Genomic DNA, 24920 nt, shown 5'->3' with positions numbered 1-24920 from the left:
TGCAGAGATGTCTGTACTGGAATGGTTATCACAATATTGTTTATGTAACTGGTTTATTAAATATATGAATTTAATAAGGAAACAAACTTGATTGCCTGTAAACTCTATTGAACTCTCTCTTTCCCATTCCTCAAAGACATTGTCAGATATCAGAAAGTCTGATTTCATTGTCTTATTTCATTTCATAACTTTAAACTCTTATCCAAATTGAACACTCCCTTCCTACTGGCTTAGGTTAGACTATGGGAAGGGGCTTGGTCTGTGCTTTCTTTTCTTCCCCATAACAACCTTTCTTATTCTTGCCCTTTCAGTTGTCAGGGATGAGAAGAGAAATTAGAGGGAAAAAAGGACAAATGTTTTTGTACATAACAGTCATTGATGCCCTCTGGTGTCCTGATACTGTCTGTCTCTCTCTCTCTCAAGGACCGTGTCTGAGGTCTTCATGGAGTTCCCTGATCCTTTGGATCTTTTTTATTTCCTGCCAGTGAAGGTCCTCTTCTCATCCTTTTCCTGCCAGGGTCCTAGTGACCACCCTTCTTGTGTAGTGTACTAGAAAAATAGCTCAAGCTCGGCTACCTTTCAAAGTGAGCAACTGACCAAAGGAAAATCACTCAAATTGAGATAGTAGTTTTCCACTTCTGACTCCTTCTTGGTCTAGCTCCTCTCTCCAACCTTCCTTTCCTCTACATCACCTGGCATAAAGGGCAGATCATGGAAATCTACAGCAGTCTCACTGGGGAGTGAAATGCCTATGTCCCCTTGTTACACACACTTCTAACATCACTTGATTTAGCTAAATTCAGAAGAAGCTCCTCCACCAAGCCAGAAATTTGTGACATCGGTGATTCATCCAATCCATAGGCTACTGCTTGCTTAGACTGGAAAAGTGAGAAATAGTTATTTGGTAGCAGGGCTGGTTCTGCTAACACTTATAAATCCTACAGGAATATGTCTGGAGGTTCCTTGGGTGCTTCCTCTACATGCTATGATCCTTGATGCCTGTTGCTTTCAGCTGTATCATTCATTCTCAAGTAACAGGAGTAGGCCCATTCAGTATCCTGTTATGTTAGTAAACGTGAAAAATAGAAATAGCCCAAATACAAAAAAGATTAGTTAAATGAATTGTAGATTATCCATAAGTAAGTATCACTTGGTGTTATAACGATGATCAAGTTCTACATTTATTGACATGGAAAAATGTCCCTAATTTATTGCTAAGTGAGAAATGTTAGTTACAGAATAATATATGTTTCCATATATCTTTATTTACTATGATATAAAAAGTCATTGGAATAATATATTCCAAAACATAATCTTTCTAGGTCAGAAGTCAGCAGACTCATAACTGTAGGCCAAATCTAGTCTGCTGACTGTTTTAGTAAATCAAATTTTATATGGAGTGCACAGGTGGTTCAGTGGTAGAATGCTTGCCTTCCATGCGGGAGACCCCGGTTTGATTCCCAGACCATGCACCCTTCAAAAATAAAAATGTTACGTGGATCACAGCCATGCCTATGCTACTTTCCCACTACAATGGCAGGGTTGAGTGGTTGCAACAGAGATGGTAAGGCCACTTAAAATACTTACCATCTGGGATGGTGTAATGGTGGCTCAGCAGGCAAAATTGTCACCCGCCATGCCGGAGACCCAGTCAATTCCCAATGCCTGCCCGTGCCAAAAAATACATGCATACAAATATATATATATATATATATATATATATATATATATATATATATATATATATATATATATATTATATATTTACTATCTGGTACTTTACAGAGAAAGTTCAGCAGCCTTTATCCTAAATGATGGAATCAGGACTGATTTTAAATTTTGAAAACTTTTGTTTGACTTTTATTTTCTAAATTGACTACAGTGCGCATAGATTTATTAAATATGTATCTATTATTATTAAATTATTAAAACTTGGTTAGAAAGACATGAAATTAATAAAATTAAACTCAAGAGTAAACCTTATAAGTGAAATCATCAAAATTTGATTACAGTTTCCAAATTTCTAATTCAAAATATAAGACTTAGACATGTAGATAGATTTTTTTTAATTGTTTTTTAAATAAGGCCTACACATGGCATGACTTCCATTTACCACCAGGATTAATTTCTTAAAACTGCTTTCAGACATTCTGCCATGTTCTTTATCTCTTTTGTTGGCATATTAGTCCTCTGAGTCTGTGTTTGAATAATATAATGCTAAGTTTGATGAACAAAATAGATTAATTTGAATAAAGTTTTTGGAGTAAAAAATAAGGGTTTTTTTACTACAAAAAAATAATTGAAGACTGACTTTCTGGGCAAGATTTAAATAGATGTTCAAGTAGTTCCAAAAAGAGGGGCTTTTAAAATGTTTTCAACCTGGGAAAATAAGTAAGTCAATGCGGAGCCACTCAAGGAGAGTACATTGAAGGATTAAATTCATTTGGATGCATATTATGGATGCTTGTTACAAAGGGCAATTCTGATGTAGCCAAGCAAATTTTGCTTCAAAATCCTGTAGGATAAAACCTTTAAAAAGATGTTTGAGTAATTGAGAAATAATTAAGACAGTCAGAAAACCAGCTAATTAACATTAGATAAGGGAATACTTGAAAATGAAATTCATATTAACCAGAGGTTCTAGGTAACATGCAGCTTTATTTAAAAAAAAACAAAAACAGAAGTAAACAGTATATTAATTAAACTTTCAAATACTACAAAATAAAGAGGCTTTTAAAGTGCCAATAAGGAAAGAGAAATAATATAACCGATTTGATTTTTTTAAAAATGTCAAGCAATTAAGATAAGAAATAACAAGATTAGGTTTTGAAGCTTATAAATTTAAACAGCCAGAGAGAATGCCACAATTTAAATAAATAAGTTCATCAGTGGCTTTCCTGATTTTAGGATCTGTCTTATTGACTAGCTAGTATCAATCAAATAGCAGGATTCACTGAATACTATGGAACCATTAACACATTTTCAAAGTCAAAATTTGTCCTTATGGTCTCAAATATTAAGACTCCAGCCTATCTGGGGGAAAATTTTTTAACTTAATTTATTTAAATTTCTGATCGTGTAAATGTTAAACATACCAAACCTCTCAATATTTTAAAAAAAAGCAAAATGTCCATTCTTAGAATCTATGTTTTTAATAGGTTTAAAGTGTTCTCTGCCTTCTGACTCAATCTTCCTTAATAGTAACAGCTCCCATTATGCCTGTTGGCACTGTCCTTGCTCAGCTACTAGGTATCCATTCACCAAGCAAACCCTCAGATTTCTAACCCCTAAGCATTTCCTATCTCAGCTTCTAACCATTCACTTCCTATTTTACCCCTATACGATGTTTATCTAAATCTGACCCACAAACCCTGGCCAAAATCCCATTTTCTTTATGAAAAAAATAATCTTCCCAATCAGGAATAATCATTTCCTGCTCTATGCTCTCATTTCTTTTACCAGTTTCTACCATAAATTAAAGGTCTCAGAATGAGTGTCTTATTTCTCCTACTAAACTGATTTTCTTAAGATCTATACCTATTATTTTCTTAATATTAGATTTTCTTAATATCGATTTTACTATTCTCTTTAGTATCTAGCACATTGTCAGCAATTAGCAGATTATTAATACACATTTCTTAATGAATAAACAGCCTCTTCTGAAAAGGATATATAAAAAAGACGTCCTTAATTTTTCTTAAAGAAATAACAGTATGGAGAAAAAGATTTAATTTCATTCATCTCTCAAAGTAAACTGAATTGTTTGATTGTTGATTAGATATATATTTTCATTTAAGGCAAATATGCTTTGAAAGTAAACCACAATTGTAAAACACAGCAACAGCTATTTTACATCTGGGGTGACTGTTGTGTCTTTTAAATGTTAATGACGTATCTTTTGTTCAGGAAGATTTGTATACTACAGACTGATCAGAAGGGAAAACAACATGCTCATTTATGCTGCCTACTGATCTGTTTGCTCATCTTTAAGACAGGAGTAGTCATTGCTTTACCTACTTCACAATAGATAAAAGTTAATAAGATATTATAAGTGATAACACTTTGTAAATTGTTACGTTCCATATAAATGTATGAGTATATAAAATAGTAATATGAAAACAAGAGAGAATGGAGGAGTAAATGACTGAAGCAGATCGAGTTTTTCTTTTAGGTCAATTTATATGCAATATCTTATGAAATGCATGAACCAAAGTAAGTTTTTGGCGGGTATTAACTTGTTTCCTTTACAAGAAGCTGAGTCATTCCATAAGGGCAATTTTGAGATTATTGAATTATATCCTTGTCCTATGAGTTCCATAAGATACCAAATTCAGTCTGAGGGATCCTTACAGAAGAGAGATTTCCAGGTCTAAAATAATTCCTAATCAAATTAACAGTTACCAGTTTGGAAAAATGATTTTGTTACCCGCTCTCATGAGGGTCAGATTAGTAGAAGCCTCTTCCATCATTCCTCGTGGTATCCTAAAATTTTAGTACACTTACCAAAAGGAAATACAGAATGTGGAACCCTAGGATAAGAAAGGACATAGCATTTACTTATGCCAAACACCATCCTGACCTGGAATCCCTCTATCCCTGCTATTTCCAGCCTTGATCTGAATGGATCCAACTTGGGGGAAGGGATGGTAATCTGCTTATCCCTAAATCAATTTGGCTTTTCCTTAGATTTTAGTAGAAATGTAATTTCTCACCATTTTTTGATGAGTCCTGAGTTTGCCCCATATGCAGAATCCTATAACAGACATAAAGGAGCACAGCATCTGGCCACTGTTCCCCTCTTCGCTCTTTTCCTCAACTGCCAGACCAGAGTACACAGTTCCAAATTAGCTAGCACAATTAAATGCATTTTCCATTTTAATTTGCTTATCAGTGTCTGTAGACATTTTCTAAGAGTAGCAGTCCTACAAGGGTTAAACATGTGAAGGATTTTGCTGTTGCCTGTTTCCAACTTCTTTCCAAAGGAGCCACTGAACAGAGCCTGTGTTGACTAGCAGACAAACCCCAATGCGATAGGTTGCATTCAAGTCACTCTGACCACTCTTAGTCTGCACGTGGGCCTTGAGGGGTATAAATATTTAGTAGCTACATGATCAAAATACCAACAGGTCTGTAAATGATTTGGCTCATCCTCATATTTTTGCTTATGGCTAATGTCATTATTTAAAACTTTTCATTTACTGGCATTAATTAATAAGCATAACAAATGAAATCCTTGCCTTCTGTTTTAGATAAGTACATTATCATTCAGAGCGGTTAAAAACTTTTAACTAATCATCGCCAAAATTAATTACGTTTATTCCCTCCTCTCTACTTCATACCCTAAAGTTAAAAGTTTAACTTGGTATAGAAATTGAATTTTAACTTTATATTCATATTGCACTTAAAACATGAATAGCCAAATGAAACTAATACTGCCTAATGACTTCTTTCATGTTACCATCATGTCATGTAATAGTGTTGGAGGGCAGCTGGTTTCCTTTCGTATTAAGACCCCCCTGGAGCATAATTTTCAACTCAAGGATATTAGAAAGTTATCTGCTCCAAGTAAGTGGACGAAGTCATTTTAATAAGTTATCATGATCTTGAGGTGACCTAATACAGAAACTGATGACATAGAGTTCTGCTTAAATTAAGCTATATAAACTAAAATCTGGTTCTCCACTAAAAATTACATATAGTAATCAAATTTCTATTTTCAGTTCCTGTATGGTGATTTATCTGAATTTGTATGATATATGACACTTTAATAAGATCTGTCTGTTTTTCTCTTAGAAGATAAAGGGAAGTTAAAAGCCAACAGCACCAGTCAGCCATCAAGTTCAGAAGGTAGTTCGTTTCTCCTCAAATCTGGCACAACACCTCCGCCACCTGGAGCGGCCACTTCTCCCTCCAAGAGCACAAATGGAGCGCCTGGTACCGTTTGTGAATCAGAAGAAGAAAAAGCAAAAAAATTACTTTATTGTTCACTATGCAAAGTGGCTGTGAACTCCCTGTCACAGCTAGAGGCACACAACACAGGTTAGCATCTATCCTGTGAATTTAAATAATGTTTACAGCAAGACCCAACTTTCCCTTTAGAATACGATATCTTTTGTTGTTCAAACATTAACGCTGTTCAATGTCTTTATTTCTTTATTCAAAGGAATGATTTTAAGAAAGGTATGAGTGTATGACTTTGGAAAACAGCAAGGCAAAAGCAGAAATGAGATAAAACTATTCATTATTCTATTCATTATTTATTTCCTCAAAATCACCTAATACTTTACAAAACTCATTACAATGAAGTGAGAGAGTTGAAGACAAATATTTATGTACAGTGACCACTGCAATAAGCTCATAAGAGAGAAAAAATGGAAACAACCTAAATTTCTGTCAGCAGGGAAATGCTGAATTAATTATAGTAAATCCAATTTGAGGGAATGTATTATTCAACCATTAAAATATAATACGAAAATATACATAATGTGATATGTGAAATCCAGATTATTTAATTATCATCATCCCAATTTTGAAAATGTATTTTTTATATGCACACACATAAAACCTGAAAAGAAATACACTAAAATGATAACAGTGGTTATCTCTGGGTGGTGGAAATATGGATAATGCTTATTTTCCTATGTTTGTCTATATTTTCCATGTTTTCTTTACAAAGAAAATGTGTTGTATAATCAACATTCAAATGGTAATTAAAAAAAAAAAAATTTTGTGAACTTCAGCCTGAAGATCAGCTTCTCAAGGATAAGGAAATAAAAGAGGTTTATATCGTTTTTAAGTAGCTATGTAATGTGTGTCTCTTTCTGTTTTAGGTTCTAAACACAAGACCATGGTTGAGGCTCGTAATGGGGCTGGTCCAATTAAGTCCTATCCTAGACCTGGATCAAGGTTAAAGATGCAGAATGGCAATAAGGGGTCAGGTCTACAGAACAAAACATTTCATTGTGAAATCTGTGATGTTCATGTTAATTCAGAAATTCAGCTCAAACAGGTAATGTTTACTGAATTAGCCTTCACTTCTATTTTGGGTTGCCACTTGATTGTGTATCTTCTAATCTATATAGTAGTTTTCTGCATACTCAAAGTTAAAGTTACTAATCACTATAAGATGCAAACAATATACACTATGCAAGTGCTATTTGAGCACCTACTGTTTTCCAGATTCCAGGCTAGATGTTAGAGAGAGAGAGAGAGAGAGAGAGAGAGAGAGAGAGAGAGAGAGATGAAGACAAATATTCAAGCTTGAATTCTGGTAAGATAAGTGAGATATTAAGTCATCCAAAGATGTCAAGTCTGGCTGGGGAGACAGACTCATCAGTAACTGTGGTAATACTAGACAAAGTCTGATAATTGTTGTAGAGGACAGGAGAGGGAGAGAGGCATCACAATTGAGGGGGAACAGTTCTTAATTTAGAGATGGTAGTGATCTTACCCAAGCCTTCTTGGATCTGTGGGAATGAAGGGCTAGGAATTAGAGCGATCAGGTACCTCTATCTAGAAAATATATTTTATATGGAATAAAATGTACATTTAGGTTCAGCTAATGCATCCAGTTTTTCTTCAGCACATTTCTAGCCGAAGGCATAAAGATCGAGTTGCAGGGAAACCGTTGAAGCCGAAATACAGCCCTTACAACAAACTCCAGCGGAGCCCGAGTATTTTAGCAGTAAGTTCACCTCGCCCGTTCATCCTAATTTGTGGAATAGCCTTGCTGGGGTGGGCAGGAAGTGTGGGTTAGGAGGGCCTAGGAACGAATTGGTCATGAAAGATTTTGAATTTAAATAGCTGTCATAGGCAGTCCAAAGTTTTAGCATGAATAACTTAGCTTTCATAGACAAAAGTTTCCGAATGAATTGTTTAGGCCCTGATGAAGGATACCTTGAGAGCCTCCTTACACAAGAGAAACTGAAACGCTTCAGAAGCTAATACCTTCTGTTTATGAGAACCTTTTCTAGTAAGGGCACAGGAACAGGGACAAATGATGCCTGAGGAATCCTGGAATGTATTGAACCTGGGAAGAGGAATTGCTTTCATAAACCAAAAATCCATCCATGTGCTAGCCTCCTTTATTTATTTCTACCCACTTTTCTTTATTTTGTGTGAGAAAGTAAAGTGGGTGTTTGCTTTCTCTTTCCATGTCTAGCAGGCATGTTGCTAATCACCTGTTGTACCTGCTCTCAGTGTGCACTGTTTTCAGTTTCTTTGCAAAAATGCCTAGAGGCTCCAGCAGTAGGTGTCATAAATACCCAGATGGGTGGATTTCACAATCTCGCTGGGACTCAGCCCAGTGTGGCATTCAGCCCTAGGATGAAGCTGAGATTGGCCAGTTAGAGGGGAGGCTGAGATTACGTTCCAGTTTCTCCCAAAGCCTCTGTCTGATGCTGCAAGCAGGTGTTACCTGCTTTAAGCAAATCCAGTTTGCAAAACTCCTTCTGATTGCAAAGGAGAAAAATTAAGTGTTGATTTTTTACTTCACAAGATTTCACCCTGGGATTCCTTTAAATAGAGAATGTTCCTAGTCCATTTACAATCATTCCCAGTGACAGAAATTTGATTTAGCTGTATCTTTTCAAGGACTACTTCTTTAGTGGCAAGTTGAGGGGGTTATAAACTGATTCTCCATGAGTTCCTAACGTTTTGTACCCCACAACTAACCAACCTCACTACAGCTTATCTAAGCAAAATAAAGTGAAGGGTCCTGCATATTCTACAAAAAATCTCTCTTTCAAGGTACACTGCATTTTAAGACAAGTCAGAATGTTGAATTGAACTCCTTGTCTAAGCAGGAAACCTTTCGTTATGTTTGTTTTCTCCTGCTGAGAAGCAGCATAAAATGGCATTAGTATCTATTCAGAGAGGCTTTCCTATGTTCTAGTGCCTAGGGGCAAAAAGCACCAGAAGAGCTGAAATAAAAACAAATCAAGCCTTGCCAAGAACTATTGAAACCTGCTTTGTGAAAATAATCATTTCTTGATTTCTGAGAGTAAAGGCTTTTTTTTTATCCTAGACTTCCTAATGTTGGTGTTTTACTTATGAAAATGAATCTTCAATGCTGTTGTTCAAAACTATATCCCCACCCTGCTCCTGGTTTTCTCTGTCTTAGGCAAAACTTGCATTCCAGAAAGATATGATGAAGCCTTTGGCCCCAGCCTTCCTGTCTTCGCCCCTGGCTGCAGCTGCAGCAGTGTCCTCCGCACTGTCGCTGCCACCCCGGCCATCTGCCTCCCTCTTCCAGGCTCCAGCCATACCTCCAGCTCTCCTGAGGCCGGGGCATGGGCCCATCCGGGCCGCTCCTGCTTCCATCCTCTTCGCCCCATACTGATGTTGGCAAGCTCCGGAATGGTTTGAGGCCAATAGGAAGTTGAGAAGGAAAGCCAAAAGGATTCAGCAATTTTAAGTATTTTATGTTGTAGTGCCCTTACCCACCTACAAAATGTAGCATAACCACCCTTTCCCCCAACTCCAAAGAAAAGAACAAATCACTAGATTCTAGTGTGCTTTTATGGACCGCTCCTATAATTTAAGAATCTGTGGGCAGCTTAGGCACTGATCCCCTCATTCCATCCCCATTCAATTTGTATATCTGGGATACTTGCTTTCTTGAAAATGTATTGGTCAGAAAAAAAAAATCATTCTCTGACTATTTTTCCATGAGTGTGATCTGGCTTAGAAAAAAGATGGGATATTTTCCTGACAGACTTGAAAACTAGGGTCTTCCTCACACGTCTGTAAATAACTCCGGAATCCGATCGGGCATATTCTAGTATGGAACAAACACAAATGAACACAAGTGCTTGCTTGTGGACACCATCTTACCAGTGGATCACAGCGTTTTCTTTTTGGTGTACTATTGTTGACAGGGATTGTGTACTGTTTTAGACCCAAGTACTGTTGTATCCTGTGTAGTACTAGATCTGTACTTCTTGTCTGAATTAAACATTTTTAGTTGCTGTATAAATGTTAGGAAGCAAAGTAGCTTTGAAATTTCTCTTTAAGAGATTAAAAGATAAAGTATTTTATTTCACATTTTATTTGGAGATATTTAAAAGAAATAGAAAGCCATATAACATAGCTATAATTACTACCTGTTTGCTATTTTTGTTTAACTTATTTTGTAGCTTCCTCACCAGTTTGGGTTGCTGAGCAAATATATACAAACATGAAAAGAGCTTCCTAAATTGCACATTTTTGCACCTCATGTGCATTCTGCAAGAAGACAATGAATCCATGTATTTCTACGTAATTACCTTCTTCACTTCTAACCTGTTTTCATTTGTAATGATGCTACATAATTTTGTGGCTCCCTAATGCAATAATGTACAGAAGATAAAAAAATTTATAATTGAACAATGTGTCTTTCTGTTCACTGACTGTGTTGAGGTCGTGCCCCCATGCCTTTCTTCCTAAGCTGATATCAGCAAGACTGGAATATTTGTGATATCAGGGGCAAGAGGTATCATAAAAAAACAAAATAGAGTGGACTCTTTTAGAGCATCTATATCTGCAATCTGTAAATGGTAAATTGTCTGTGTATTTTTTTAAATGTACCTTTTCAATAAAAATACAAAAAATAAAAATCTGTCTATATTTCCAAAGTTATTTTCTCCTGAGACATCTCCAATCTGAAATCATTTAATGAAAGATTTTTAGAGGTGCCAAGATTGCTTCTTACATATTTAGCATTTTCAGCTCTTATTTGCAGCACATTTATTTGTCATGTTTATTCATTACTGTATACAGCATCTGCATGAAACAAGGCTTTACCGCTGTTTCCCTCTGAATCTCTAAGTAGTTGGGGACCGCAGTTGTGAATTTTACCCAAAATCATGATAGCGGCCTGCTAAAAATTTTTTTAATTTTTTAAACTTTACTGTAGATCATCTAAATCCCTAACTCTTCTTTTAATAGTATCCACAGCATTTATGATCTTGTTTAAAAAATGTATTTTCTATTTCTCCCCCTTCACCTTTCCTAATCTGTCCACGCTTTTTCCACCTCATTCTATTGCTTTTTATTTTACATTTTTAAAAGTTGTGGTAACATACATAGAATATAAAATGCTGTCATTTTAACCTTTTTTAATTCAATGGCATTAATTATATTTACAATGTTGTGCTACTATCACCACCATCCCTTACCAAAATTTTGCAAAACAGAAACTCTGTATCCATTAAGCAATAACTCTGTATTTCCCTTTCCCCCAGCGCCTGATAACCTCTAATCAACGTTGTTTCTCCTTGATTTTGCTTATTCTGAATATTTCAATTAATTTGGTCTTTTTTACCTAGCTTATTTCACTTACATTCTATTACTTTTTTTTTAAGCCTAAACATCAACACATCACTGTTCTGGTTATCCGTTGCTACTTAACAAACTACTCTAAAACTTAATGGCTTAAAATAGCCATTTTATTAGGTCACAATTTCATGGGTCAGGAATTCTGGCAGGACTTGGCTGAGCTATTCTTCTGTTCCACAAGGCATCAAAAAAAGGTCTCTTGGTGATATTCAGCTGATGGATGGGCTGGTCTGAAGGGCCCAAGATGGCTTCACTCACATGTCTGCCTGGGTAGACATGTGAGTGGGCTCAGATGGAACTGTCAACCAGAGCACCCATATGTGGCCTCTCCAGCTTCCTGATCTCGGGTAGTTACTTAGCAGCTCAGAGCTCCCTGAGTGAGTATTCCAAGATACCTACATGGAACTTGAAGGCTGCTTATGAAATAGTCTAAAAAGTCCCAGCACATCACTTAAGCTGCATTCTATCGGTCAAGCCAATCAATGCGGTCAACCCAGATTCAAGGGGGAGATAATTCATTATGACCCCATCTCAGTGTGAACAATAGCAACGTATTTGCAGCATCCCAGTGCTGTAGAAGTTTGATGCCCTTTCTCCCCAGCTCACGCCCAAACTATATTAATATTTTCAAAATGAGAAGAATTGGGATAGGAGTAGGATTTAAATCCTCAATGTCTAAAAAATTAAGACCAATAGATGGCAGTGCAGCTGTGATGCTTGGCCACAGACTTCCTCTATCACAGAGTTTATTCAACTGCTCAGAAATTGTTGCCCTTAATATTCTGGGCAAATAATCAGGGTAGTTTTAGAGCTCATAGGATTCCAGTTTGACATTAAGGAATTTGGATTTTTTTAAATACAACTCATTTGAACATTCACCAGTATCAGTTACAAGCTAAACCCTGGTTAGATGTTCAGACATGGCTTATAGACATCTCACTCTGAAGGAATCATGTTTCATTTTAACACTTGAGAGAAGTTTTTATTTTATGGACTTCAATGGCAATTATATTTGATTTATTTTGTATTATCCTATATCTCACTAGCCTCAAGTTAAAAAAAATCAATATTAAATAGACTGATTAGATTTATGGAGTTAAGGCTTTAAAAATGACGTCAGGGAGGAAATTACAAAAGAATAACAATTAATTAAAATCCATGCCTTCAAAGAAGCCATGAACTGCACACTATGATTTATAAAACACTATTAAACAGATATCTTATAATCTGCCTCTATTACGAGGCACAGAATATGTCAATCCTGATGGCTACACATATTTGAACCAATATCCCTTCCTATACCATTTCTAGTGGGAAAAGATCATCACTCTGCACCTCCACTTACTAAGAAAGTTAAAAAAATAATAATAATAACTGCTTTCTTCAACATAGACCAGTCAGATCCATCGTAGGATCTGAAAATTGGACTCAGATCCTTATCTGGTTACCAGATAAAATATGACGCCTAGTTCAATTTGAATTTCAGATAAATGATTAATATTTTTAGTATAATATATTTAAGAATTTTTTTGTATAATATTACATTTAGCATAATTATGTCCCAAATAAGGATGCAACATTTGGGACACACTTATACTAAAAACAAATTATTCATGGTTTATTTGAAATTCTAATTGAACTTTGCATCCTGAATTTATATTTGCTAAATCTGGCAACCCTAGTCTCAGGAGCATTCCTTCTCATCTCAACCACCAGGTTTCTTCTAGACAGACGTGGCCTCTTGGGCATTAAAAACCAAATAATGAATTTTTTAGAGACATACTGTAAAAACTACTCACAAATAGGCACAGAAATAAATTTGCATTAAATAATAGTAATAATATAATAACATTAAGGTATCATCATCATCATTATTATATTATGATGCCTCTTGCTGGGAGAACAAATGTCAACGTTGCAAGGTGTTGAAAACAGAGTGATATACAGGAAAAAGTACAATCAATGCAAGCTAGGGTCTATAGTTAACAGTAACGTTGTAATACGTTTCCATTAAATGTAACAAAGGCATTATGCCAAAACTAAGTGTCAATAAGCAGGAGATATGGGGGAGTGGTATGGCACTCTTTGCAGAAGAAAAGGAAATGTCCTCACATAGATGGTAGTGGCAAAGACATGGCTATGTGATTATTCCAGAACCATTGACTTTTTACTTAGGCTGGATTATATGATATTCGAATAAAACTGTTAAAAAATGAAAAAAAAATGCCTCTTGCTTAAACATCAGTTTAACAAAATTAAATGCTTCTAAAAGCAAAAAACAAAATTTTCATTTGTATTATGCACCACACACTATCCCTGATTTGTTCCCTTTTTTGCCCTAAGAAAATTCTGATATTCAAGAGTAGAACTAGATATTGTAATATAGAATTTTCCCCTCAGAAAGTGCTTTAAGGAGAACAGTGCTGTAGTTGACAAAAACAAGCCATGTGGAATTCCCATTGGAGAAAAACAAAGGAGAAAGAGTTGATAGAACATCAAGTGGAAACCTGTTGGGCTAAGACTCCTAAAGGGAATATAAAGAGACTCACTGAGGACATTGAATTTGGAGATCTAGTTGGAAAATGAGCACTCCCTGCCTGGGGTCCCATGAGGTTCAAGATTCATAGGGGAAGGGGAGAGATGACTGGGAATCTTTGACAAAGATTAAGTTATCATCACGGTAACATCATATACCCAAGGGCAAATGGATTTCACTTCACCTCTGTAAGTCTGCTAGGTGGATTCTGGCCTCAGTTTACAAGGTGCATTCCATCCATAATACGATGGCTTTCAATTAATATTAGAGACGATAAGTCCTCTCCGGGAAAATTGCAGTTTCTGGAACCTTAAGGGTCAGTGGGCTAAATAGAAGCTGGATAGTGCTAGAAATTCTTTCATAACAACTCCAAGAGCAAATTCCACAGGGTGTACTTATCTTTGCCTCCTTCCTTCCTCCAAGTAATTAGCTCCATGGGAGAATTCAACAGGGACATGACAGCGCAGGTTCTCAGCAGCTCTGGTGTGTGACTGCAGGGAATTGCCCTGGTTTCTTTGGCTAAAATGTCTAAAGGCAAGTTTTCCATAGACTATATTCTTTTACTCCTACCTAAATGCTCAAAACACTTTGAAACTCTGGTTGCCAGAATTTCTTCTGTAGGTGAAAAAAAATCTTTTTTCTGTCATATTAGTCATTCTAAGAAGTCATGTATCACAGATGATTGTACATACTTGCTTTTAAGCACCTGCTTTTAATATTGTTATAGTGAAAAAGCACAATTAGTGTGGAGGAGAATTAAATAAGAATAATACATAACTGGCACTCAAAAGGTCTGAATTCAAATCCCGGTCACGTTATATGCAACATTGGTTCTATGACACATCAAAAAAATGATTTTATGTCATTTTCCCAGAGCCTCAGTTTTTTACATATATAAACCTGATATAATGGTATCCAACTCACAGGTGGTTCCAAGGAGCAAACAAAATCTAAAATGTTTTGCTTTACAAATGTTCATGATAATTGGATAAAGAAGATAATTTCTCTGATTTTAAATTTCTAAACTTTAAGTACAATTCTCTGAAATTTGTTAATTTTCAGTCTTTAGTCGTGCCCTAGATTACAAAAAATACATCTGTAATGGAAAACAAATAGCACATTCAGTAATTGTAAGTTTATGTTTCTATTCTTTAAGGTATAATTCAAACAGAAGTAATAATGAGATAAGAGAGCCAAAGAAATCAAAAGTGTTTGCATATCACAAGTATGTTTGAATTTTATAAGACTCATATTCCATGTCAGAAAAAAAGAATATCAAGTTGTAAAATATTAAAATAATTCTCTTTATATTTAAAAAATAAAAATTCCTGTTATAAAAAAAACTTCACTGACATAAAATACTTTTAAAACACTATAAAGAGAATTGAATCATAAAAGACAAACTAAGGATAATATTTGCAATCCATATGACATACAAAAGTTCATATCCTTATCATAAAGAGACTTGGAAAATGGGGTGGGGGAGATGCGTTTTTAAAAACAAAAGATCAACAATCCGGTAGAAAAACAGAAAAAAAAAGACAATCCAAAAAAGATAAATATACACAAATGCTTAAGTAATGTGAAGATGTGTTTGGTTACACTAAAAATCCAAATGAATACAAACAAAATCAACAGGATTTTGTCTAGCATATTGACAAAAAGAAATTACATATTTCCTAAACCTTTTATTAGTGCGGGTAGGGAAATGGACACATTCATACACTATGGACAGTAATGAAAGTTGCTTCAATTTTTCTGGAAGTATGCTTAGTCAGATGTATCGTCTGTGTTCTGTAACCTTTGGCCTAGGAATTACACATCCAAGGCTTTATCTTAAGATATTAACCACATAAGTGTAAAAAAATTTATGAACAATTATATCTCAAATAGTGAAAAAATGTTCATCATTTGGGGATAAGTAAATAAACTATGTAACCTAAAAGGCAATGAGGAAGAGCATGGCTATTAAAAGTGATGGCATAAAACTCACTGCCCTCCCCCCCTACATGGGACATGACTCCCAGGGGTGTGGACCTTCCTGACAACATGAGACAGAAATCCTAGAAAGAGCTGAGACTCAGCATCAAGGGACTGAGAAAATCTTCTCAACCCAAAGAGGGAAGAGAGAAATGAGATAAAATAAAGTGTCAATGGCTGAGAGATTCCAAACAGAGTCAAGAGGTTATCCTGGAGGTTATTCTTACGCATTAAACAGATATCACCTTGTTAGTCAAGATGTAATGGAGAGGCTGGAGGAAACTGCCTGAAAATGTAGAGCTGTGTTCCAGTAGCCATGTTTCTTGAAGATGATTGTATAATGATATAGCTTTCACAATGTGACTGTGTGATTGTGAAAACCTTGTTCTGATGCTCCTTTTATCTACCTTATCAACAGATGAGTAAAACATATCGATTAAAAATAAATAGTAGGGAATGAGCTGAGACTCAGCATCAAGGGACTGAGAAAAACCCTAGAATGAGCTGAGAATTAACATCAGGGGATTGAGAGAACCTTCTCGACCAAAAAAGAGTGAAATGAGACTAGTGTCAATGGCTGAGAGATTCCAAACAGAGTCAAGAGGTTATCCTGGAGGTTATTCTTAAGCATTAAGTAGATATCACCTTGTTGTTCAAGATGTAGTAGAGAAGCTGGAGGGAACTACCTGAAAATGTAGAGCTGTGTTCCAGTAGCCATGTTTCTTGATGATGATTGAACAATGATATAGCTTTCACAATGTGACTCTGTGATTGTGAAAACCTTGTGTCTGATGCTCCTTCTATCTACCATATCAACAAAAGAGTAGAACATATGGAATACAAATAAATAATAGGGGGAACAAATGTTAAAATAAATTTAGTTTGAAATGCTAGTGGTAAATGAAAGCGAGGGGTAAGGGGAATGGTATCTATAACTTTTTTTTTCTCTAGTATCGTTTTATTTCTTTTTCTGTTGTCTTCTTATTTCTTTTTCTAAATGGATGCAAATGTTCTAAGAAATGATGAATATGCAACTATGTAATGATATTAAGAATTTCTGATTATATATGTAGAATGGAATGATATCTTATTGTTTTGTTAATTTTTTTAATTAATAAAAAAAAATAATGGATAGAGAGGCTTTCAGAACTTGTGGTTTTGGCCCAAATAAATTAATCTACACAGTTCAAAAAAATATATGTATTGGCAAAGTCCTTTAAGGGATGGGGAGAAAAATATGGAACTATTAAGCTTTACCACTGGGGAAACCCCTGCATCTATGTCAAACATTAGGGATACCCAAACCAAAAGGCCAAGCCCTTGATCTTTTGGTTTGCTCTTGTGCAGCTCACTTATATAACAGAAAAGCTTAGCCTACCTATAGGTATGCCTAAGAGTTACATCCAGAGGGCCTCATTTTTTGCTCAAATATGGCCTCTCTCAGCCCAACTCTGAAAATGAAGTCATTACCTCCCCCCCTACATGGGACATGACATCCAGTGGTGAAAGTCTCTCTGGCAACTTGATATGACTTCCAGAGATAAGCCTGGCCCTGGCACCATGGAATTGACATTGCCATCCTGACCAAAATGGGGAAAAAGTGTAACAAGGTGTTAGTGGCTGAAAACATTCAAATACAGTCAAGAGGCTACTCTGGAGGTCATTCTCACACAAGCTTTGATTAGACAAGGTTGTTGGGTTAGCTGATGGCTGGTTAGCTGACGGCTGGGGGTAAGTGGCCATACCGAGTCAGTCACACAGACACAGAGCACACAGCACACAACTCAGGAGACAACCCTCAGGGGTGAGTGGAAGGAGTCGCTTTATTGAGGAAGTGCACAGGCTTATATAGCCTGGGAGCATGCAGGGACACGTGTCAAGCTGGGATTGGTGGCCGTCATTGCTAGGGTAGAGGGCAGATTTCTGGGATTGGTCACCGTTGTTGCTAGGGTGGAGGGCAGATTTCTGGGATTGGCCACCGTTGTTGCTAGGGTAGAGGGCAGATTTCTGGGGTTGGTCACCGTTGTTGCTAGGGTGGAGGGCAGATTTCTGGGATTGGTCACCGTTGTTGCTAGGGCGGAGGGCAGATTTAAGGTCAGCCATTTTGTGTTGCCTTGCATCAGTCACGGCAGCCATGTTAGCGCTATTTTATGGCTTCTCCAACAAAGGTAACCTATCATAGTTTGTCACACCCAACCAAAACCATTCCTGCCAACTGTAAAGAACATCTAGGGCATTATGTGAGATTCTACAAAGGTTCTATGCACTAGGATTACTTTCCAGAAACCTACAAACTCCGGATGGATCTTTAGACCAGATGAGTCCTGCAATGCAGAGGGGCCGGACTCCACAGAACAGCAGCGAGTTTAATCCTCCTTTCCCATGTTATCGACAGCTCCTTCCAACATGAAAAACGTTAGAAGGGGCATAGCCTAAATATCCTTACAAAGTGAGAGAAAGATCAAAGGAAATGGTGAAGTTGCACAGAGAAAGTAAGGTTTAAGAAATGAGAATGACTGCTGACTCATTATATTGATATTTCTTTTAGGCTCCAGTGTCTTAGAGCAGCTATTAATAAATATTTTAAATTGTGTAATTGCAACCCATACCAAACTCTGAAATATGTTCTGCAACTATTTGTTGCTATGTGATTTGAAATGTATTGCTTTTTGTTTGTTATTTTTCACCCACAAAAAAAGAAAGAACTGATTGTGATGATGGATGTACAACTATAAAAAAAAATTAAAAATAAATAAATAAATATATAAATAGTAGGGGGAACAAATGTTAAAATAAATTTAGTAGATTGAAATGCTGGTGATTGGTAAGGAGCAGGTAGGGGGTATAGCATGTATGAATTTTTTTCTTTTTTCTTTGTATTTCTTTTTCTGGATTGATGCAAATGTTCTGAGACGTGATTGATGCAAATGTTCTGAGACGTGATTGAGGTGATGAATATACAGCTATGTGATGATATTGTGAGTTATTGTCTATATACGAAGAATGGGATGATCATATGGGAAGAATGTTCATGTTTGTATGTGGTCACGTTTAAAAAAAATTTTTTTAATTAAAAAAAGTGATGGCATAGTTCCATAATTATTGACATGAAAAGACATCCATGATGTGTATCTGAATGGGGGAAATAAAGGTTGCGGAACAGCATTCTAAGTATGATCACATCCATGTTCCATCTTAACTGTATACCTATATGTATACATCTGTATGCATAGAGAGATGCTCGATGAAAGTGGTTCTCAGACTGATAAAATCAGTTTACCCCTGAGAAGCAGATTTTCATATGGTTTTACATTTTACTTATAATTTTGGTATGGTTTGTAGTTTTTACAATGACCACCTGTCACTGCTTCAGAATCATGTAAATTCATTGTTCCATTATAATTAAAACAGCTGACCTCTACTCTATAATGACAGAGACAATTTCAAAGACTCCAAGAAATTATAATTGGAAAATAAGTATATAAATACATGTAAAATCAGAATACTCAATTACAAAAAGGAAAAGTAATGAAAGAGATTTAATGTTATTTCGGATTTTTCCTTTGCCTTGAGAAAAACTACTTTTCTGACATGCTGAAAAACTATCATAAATTACTTTCAAAAAGAAAACACCTAATTTGCTTAAATAATGTAAATAGCCCTATGAAGTCTAGGACCATTAATGCCCCTTACATGCATTCTTCCCACCTCCCTTCTATGTTGTTGGTTCTTCTATTGTCCAATTAATTTGGTGTCTTTTATTAATAAACACCAATTCTTTGGGAGCTAAATGGCCAATGCATAGATTAATATGGCTGGATTTTTTTTAAAACTGAGAAATTGTGCCTATTAATTCTAGTAAGGACATCATTTTAAGATCAAAGTGCATTGTCCTTTACTGTTGATTGCAAGTGCTTTTTTACCATAAAATACATAGGTTGATGAATAGGACCCTAACCAAAAGAAAAGGCAGCCTTCTTTTTTTCCTTGTCTGAGATGACCCCATATTAAGGAGATATATCAGTTTTATTCTCTGTACTTTACACAGTGGGGAAGAATTATACTTGAAAAAAAGCACAGACTATGTAAGTACAAAAAGCACTGTCATTTCCTTGAAGAGTAACTAACAGCATTTCACCTACAAGGCCCAGGAGATTCCAATGATAAAAGCACGATGCAAAACACAAGCTCTTTCCTGTCAAAGAGTTGGAAGCTCATCCAGATGCCCTACCTAAGATTAATTCACTATTTGGATGCCAATAATTGTTTCACTTTCCACTAACTATAATCACACAGCATGTACAGGATGGAACATTAAAATCAAAGCTTGCATGATAAATAGGAAAACCCTCTAGTGAGGAAACACTTTGCATTTTGATTTCTGCCTCAACAAAATGAAGATCAGCAGACTCCTCTTGGTAGCTCCTCTTAATCATAATTTCTCCTGAGAAAAGTCTCATTAGGGACAGCTGATAGTCAAGTTCACGCCTTTGTTAAAACAAAAGGCTAGCTTTAACTCATAACTCTTAGAATTTGCAACATGACTGAGCCCATTTTCAATCAATATGCCGAGCAGTTGAACACTGAAATTCGTTTGGAAGCAAATACCAAGCAAGAATGAAAGAGTGTGGTTAAAGCTAAAGAGCAGGGCCTTTCTAATAAGGGTAGATGCTTTGCTTTGCCTATAGGCAAACAAATAAACAAACAAAAACTTGAACTGAGTCTTCACTGAGGCACTTTGTGCGTACTTCACAAAGTACAACCTTGACCTCAGATTCCCAAGGGGTAGTGTGTAGAAGACTCACCTGGAAAGTGTGCTAAATTGCAAATTCCTGGGCTACTCCCAGAGATTCTTTTTCAGCAGGGCAGGCATGGGGCACAGAATTTTGCATCTTAACAGGTGCCCCCCAGTGTAACATGGAGAAGACAGAATCTAGTCCAGCTCATAAAACTGAATAACATACCACTGGCCTCAGGATATCAATTAGACTCATGGATTTAGGTAGTGCTGCATATCAAATCCAGAATAACGCAGCAAAAATTTTCCAAAGTTTATACTGAGTAGGCCAAACTAGGGCACCAAGGAAGTCCATGAGAGTTCTGCAAACAATGAAACACTTTTAGGGAAACAATAAAGAGTTTTAAATGTCCCAGGACTCAATTCACTCATTTCCCCTTGCAAATGAAATCCTACATATAACCAGTTTATTTTTTTTTTAATGGAAATTGTTTGCAATATGGAAGACGGTCAAACTGCTTCAAGATAAAAAGAGGAGCCAGATTACTCCAAAATTAAACTAAGAAGGGCCCATGAAAGTCCATCGTGAATAAACAAAACTACAAGCTGAAAAAAAAAAATTAAACTAAGAATAGAATAATGGAAAAGAGGTTTAAGGTGCTTCATGTAAGATTTAAGCTAACTTTTAAGTAGCAATTCTAGAAGAGCAAGAGGGGAATCTTCAAGGATGGCTGTGAAAGCAAGGTCTTTAAAATGTACCCCATTATTAATGTGCATTAAGTAAAGCATATCTTTATATGAAGATAGAATACTCTAGAATATGTGTCAAGGGACCTCTCTATCCCCTGATTCTAGTTTCTTAATAAACCTACTGTACTGCTAAAATTTGACTATAATAATACCTGATTTATAAATCAGAGGATGAGGTGTCCAACATAAGTTAATCTTTCATATACATAACGCTTAGTCCTGTCTGAACCACATTTCATTTTATTGAAACGTTTAGATGGAACCCTTTCTAAAAGTTATTACCTGGCTTCTTAAACATGACATCCCGGTATAATCTTTTCCTGATGATTAATGTTCATCATGAAAACCATCATTTGTGGAACATGAAATTGAGAAGATGCCATATAGTTATGGAAAGAAAACTAAACAACCAGAGTTCCTATATTCCAGTTCCCAGAGCCTATCATTCTAAGCAAGATATTGACGAGTTTGAGACTGAATATCTTCATCTAGAAAATGGAGAAGATACACCTGTCCTGCATATACTAATTAAGGATATTGATCCTTGAAATTATTAAGAGGATCTCCCAGGTTTTCAGAGACTCTGCTGTCCTTCTGAGAGAGCAACAGATTCCACACCGAACTCCTGATGGTGGAAACAGAGCTTATGAAGTACTTACAGAGGTTTCTGCTGAAAGAGGACATGTTGAGTTACAAAAACGGGGAAATGAATGGGAAAGAACTTTCAGCTTAGCTCCATTCAACAATCACTATTGTCTATGTCAGACACTGGAAAGATGCAAATGGATAAGAACGTTTCTCAGATTTTAAGTTGATTAAAATGCTGGTAAGTGGGAAGAAGAAAGGAACAGAGAAAGTGGTTGTGAAGACAAACACATGTGAATGTCTTTCAAGATAATAAGCACCAAAGAAAAACAATCAGCCCTGCTTGTGGGCAGTGGCACATGTGCGGAGTAGGCAGGTCTCAAAGACAACTTTCTAGAGAATAGGACAGCCAAGATGAGTTCTGAAAAGTGACTAGGATCCAGGCAAGAAGAAAACGTGTTCCAACCAGAAGGAACAGCATGAGCAAAGACAGAGACAGAACAAACAGCCCATATATGGGAGGGAATGAGAAGCAGGAGAGGAAAGAGGAGACTGGGGCGGTTAGGCGTGGACCAGTCATGAAGAACCCTGAAAATTAGCCTGAACTAAATCCTGTAACTTGCTGGGACCCACGAGAGGGTTTTAACTGAGGTGATATGGTCAGATGTGCACTTAGGGAGAACTTTCTGGTAGCAATATAAAGGAGAGAGTGGAGGAGGTAATGCAGACCTCAAGGGGGCCTGAGCTCGGGTCTCAGTAGTCAAACTCTGAAATACAGCAAACACCGCTCTACAGAAACCAAGCATCAGCAGCAGTAGCATTCATTTTATTAGGTTCTACGCTTCTCAAGAGCAAGAATAAGGGGCCCTGAGAGGCTTACTTGGTACTGGTTGGAAGAGTTTGTCTTTGTAAGTCTCCTTGCATCCAACAGGCACCTTGGCCTAATGAATCCAAATAAATGATGGGCACGAAATCAGAGACGCCGGAGTGTAGAGCCATTGGCCTACACCCTAAATAGCCCCAGACTATATTTTTTCTGAGTTCCTTTCCTCTGTTTACTTTTTTAATGTGCCATTTTACTTAATGTCTAGTTATAAGGATGAGTCTCTCTTCATCTTCTAATTATCTGTAAATGGAGATACTTGAGAAGCAAAACTGGTTGTACTGTATGTAACGTAAGAACAGAGCTCCTGGAGCAGGCCACAGGTTCATTCCAGGAATAAAGTGAACTGTGATTATCCTTTATTTATTTATTTCTTTTTGACGTCAATGTGAAGTGTTCAACAGCCCCATTTTTTTTCTTTCTTACTTGCAGGTGTTCTGTAGTTGAGGATGTCGTAGAAATTCTTTCTGAACATGAGTTATGAATTGCTATTATACGAGGAAAATAAATAGTATTCCTAATTCATTCTTTAAACCACCTACCTGCCAGGCAGGTGCTAAGGATACTAATATAAATTAGTATCCTAATTTATAGGATAGACTCCCACCTGGCCCTGAAGGAGATTAGTAAGACACACAGAAATAAAGGCAAAGCCCATTACTAGGGTAGTAGATACTTTCTACCTGTCTGTCAGTTTACTTCTTTGAACTTGAACTGACTTAGTCTATTGGTGATAACGCTGAGATGCGTTTAGGCCAGTGGCTCTTGACCTGGCGAAGGACCGCAGCTTTCAAACAACGGAAGTCACTGCCCCGGCGCCAGAGCCCCTGACCCCAATCCCAGATGGCGGGACCTTCGCACTGACGTGAAAACAGACAAAAAACAAGCAAATCCTCCAGGTGGTCACAATGAGCCGCCAGATTCAAGAACCACTGACCATGTGGAGTAGAAGTGGGACCACACATCTAGAAAATAAGTTTACTGTCCCAGATCATATGAGGGCAAAACACACGTTCCAAGTCCGGGGAGCAAAACAAACTGCTTAGGTATGTGGGTGGCGGTCAGAGAGGGGCTGGGGTGCGGGGAGAATTATGAATGTCTTATTTTTTCCCAATCAGGCCTTCGTCTAACTCACCTGGGTGGGAACCGCCTGCCCATTTGAACTGTCATCTGGCCTCTGTTCATGGGGACCTGGGGAAAAGAAGACTATCATTTATTACTAAAGTTCAGATGGAAAAGAATAAACCCTGGAAGTAAATCTTCTAAAATTATTTATTTAAATAATGCTTAAATGATTACTTAAATATCATTTCATACTATTTAAATAAATAATTTAAATAAACAATTGCCTAGCCGGCACAAAGTGATCTGCTAGATCATTGATGTTAGAACAAAGTTAATTGAGATCATTTAACTCCCCACACCTCACACATTCTGTCTGATTGTCTCTAAGCCAATAGGAAATTGTCAGGTAGTAAGTTCACATTTTCAGATCACAAACTGCTGTTTAGATGTGTGAGACACATTTGCTATCTCTTTATGATGATGGACTGGGGAAAGATGATCCCAAATGGTTAATAATAATGAAAATGATGGCTGGAGACACTGACACTGGGACGTCGCATGCTGCTGAATGTCACATACGTTGAACAGTCTCAAGTGGTTATAAATGATCCTCATGTGCTGCTATATAAATGTTGCCAGTCCCCAGTATGGTAACTTCATCTCATTTCCTCCCCAGACTTGGTGTCATTATCATCAGATTCTGTAAGGTTGGAAAGGCTTGTCTCAATGGAGGGATTATAATATCGGGGGGTTGTTAACTGCTTAGTGTCCCAGAGCAGGGGGAGCTGCTGGTGAGGCACAGCAGAGCCAACCTCTGTGAGGTGACTTCCCAATGACTGAAGCGCAGAGGCAGTCACCAGCGGCGTCCCCACTCTCAGTGTGATTCCCACACGACCTGTTCACCTACTCCCACGGTCTCGAAAAGTAGGTAATACCACGCTCATTAAAAGCAAACACGGGGGATGCAAGGATAGTTCAGTGGCAGAATTCTTGCCTGCCATATGGGAGATCCGGGTTCGGTTCCTGTCCATGCACTTCCCCAAAAAACAAAAGAAACAAACAGAAAT

At 36.9% G+C, this 24920-nt stretch overlaps 1 protein-coding gene across 33 annotated transcripts in view; it reads left to right on the top strand.

The window, feature by feature from the left end:
• ZNF385B (zinc finger protein 385B) overlaps positions 1–10583 on the top strand; it is a 479275-nt gene extending 468692 nt beyond the window's left edge. For 32 of the 33 annotated variants that reach the window (XM_077154333.1, XM_077154334.1, XM_077154319.1 and 29 more), the window contains 4 exons: positions 5794–6039; positions 6831–7009; positions 7583–7684; positions 9122–10583. In XM_077154333.1, coding sequence (XP_077010448.1) covers positions 5794–6039; positions 6831–7009; positions 7583–7684; positions 9122–9340 — 746 coding nt within the window. In that variant the 3' untranslated portion in view covers positions 9341–10583. The remainder of the gene's footprint in view (positions 1–5793; positions 6040–6830; positions 7010–7582; positions 7685–9121) is intronic. The other variant, XM_077154332.1, reaches the window with a different exon arrangement.
• The last annotated feature ends 14337 nt before the right edge of the window (positions 10584–24920 follow it).

This window comes from Tamandua tetradactyla, chromosome 3, assembly GCF_023851605.1.
Source record: "Tamandua tetradactyla isolate mTamTet1 chromosome 3, mTamTet1.pri, whole genome shotgun sequence".
NCBI classification, from domain to species: Eukaryota; Metazoa; Chordata; class Mammalia; order Pilosa; family Myrmecophagidae; genus Tamandua; species Tamandua tetradactyla.
This window is presented reverse-complemented; position numbering and strand designations above follow the sequence as displayed.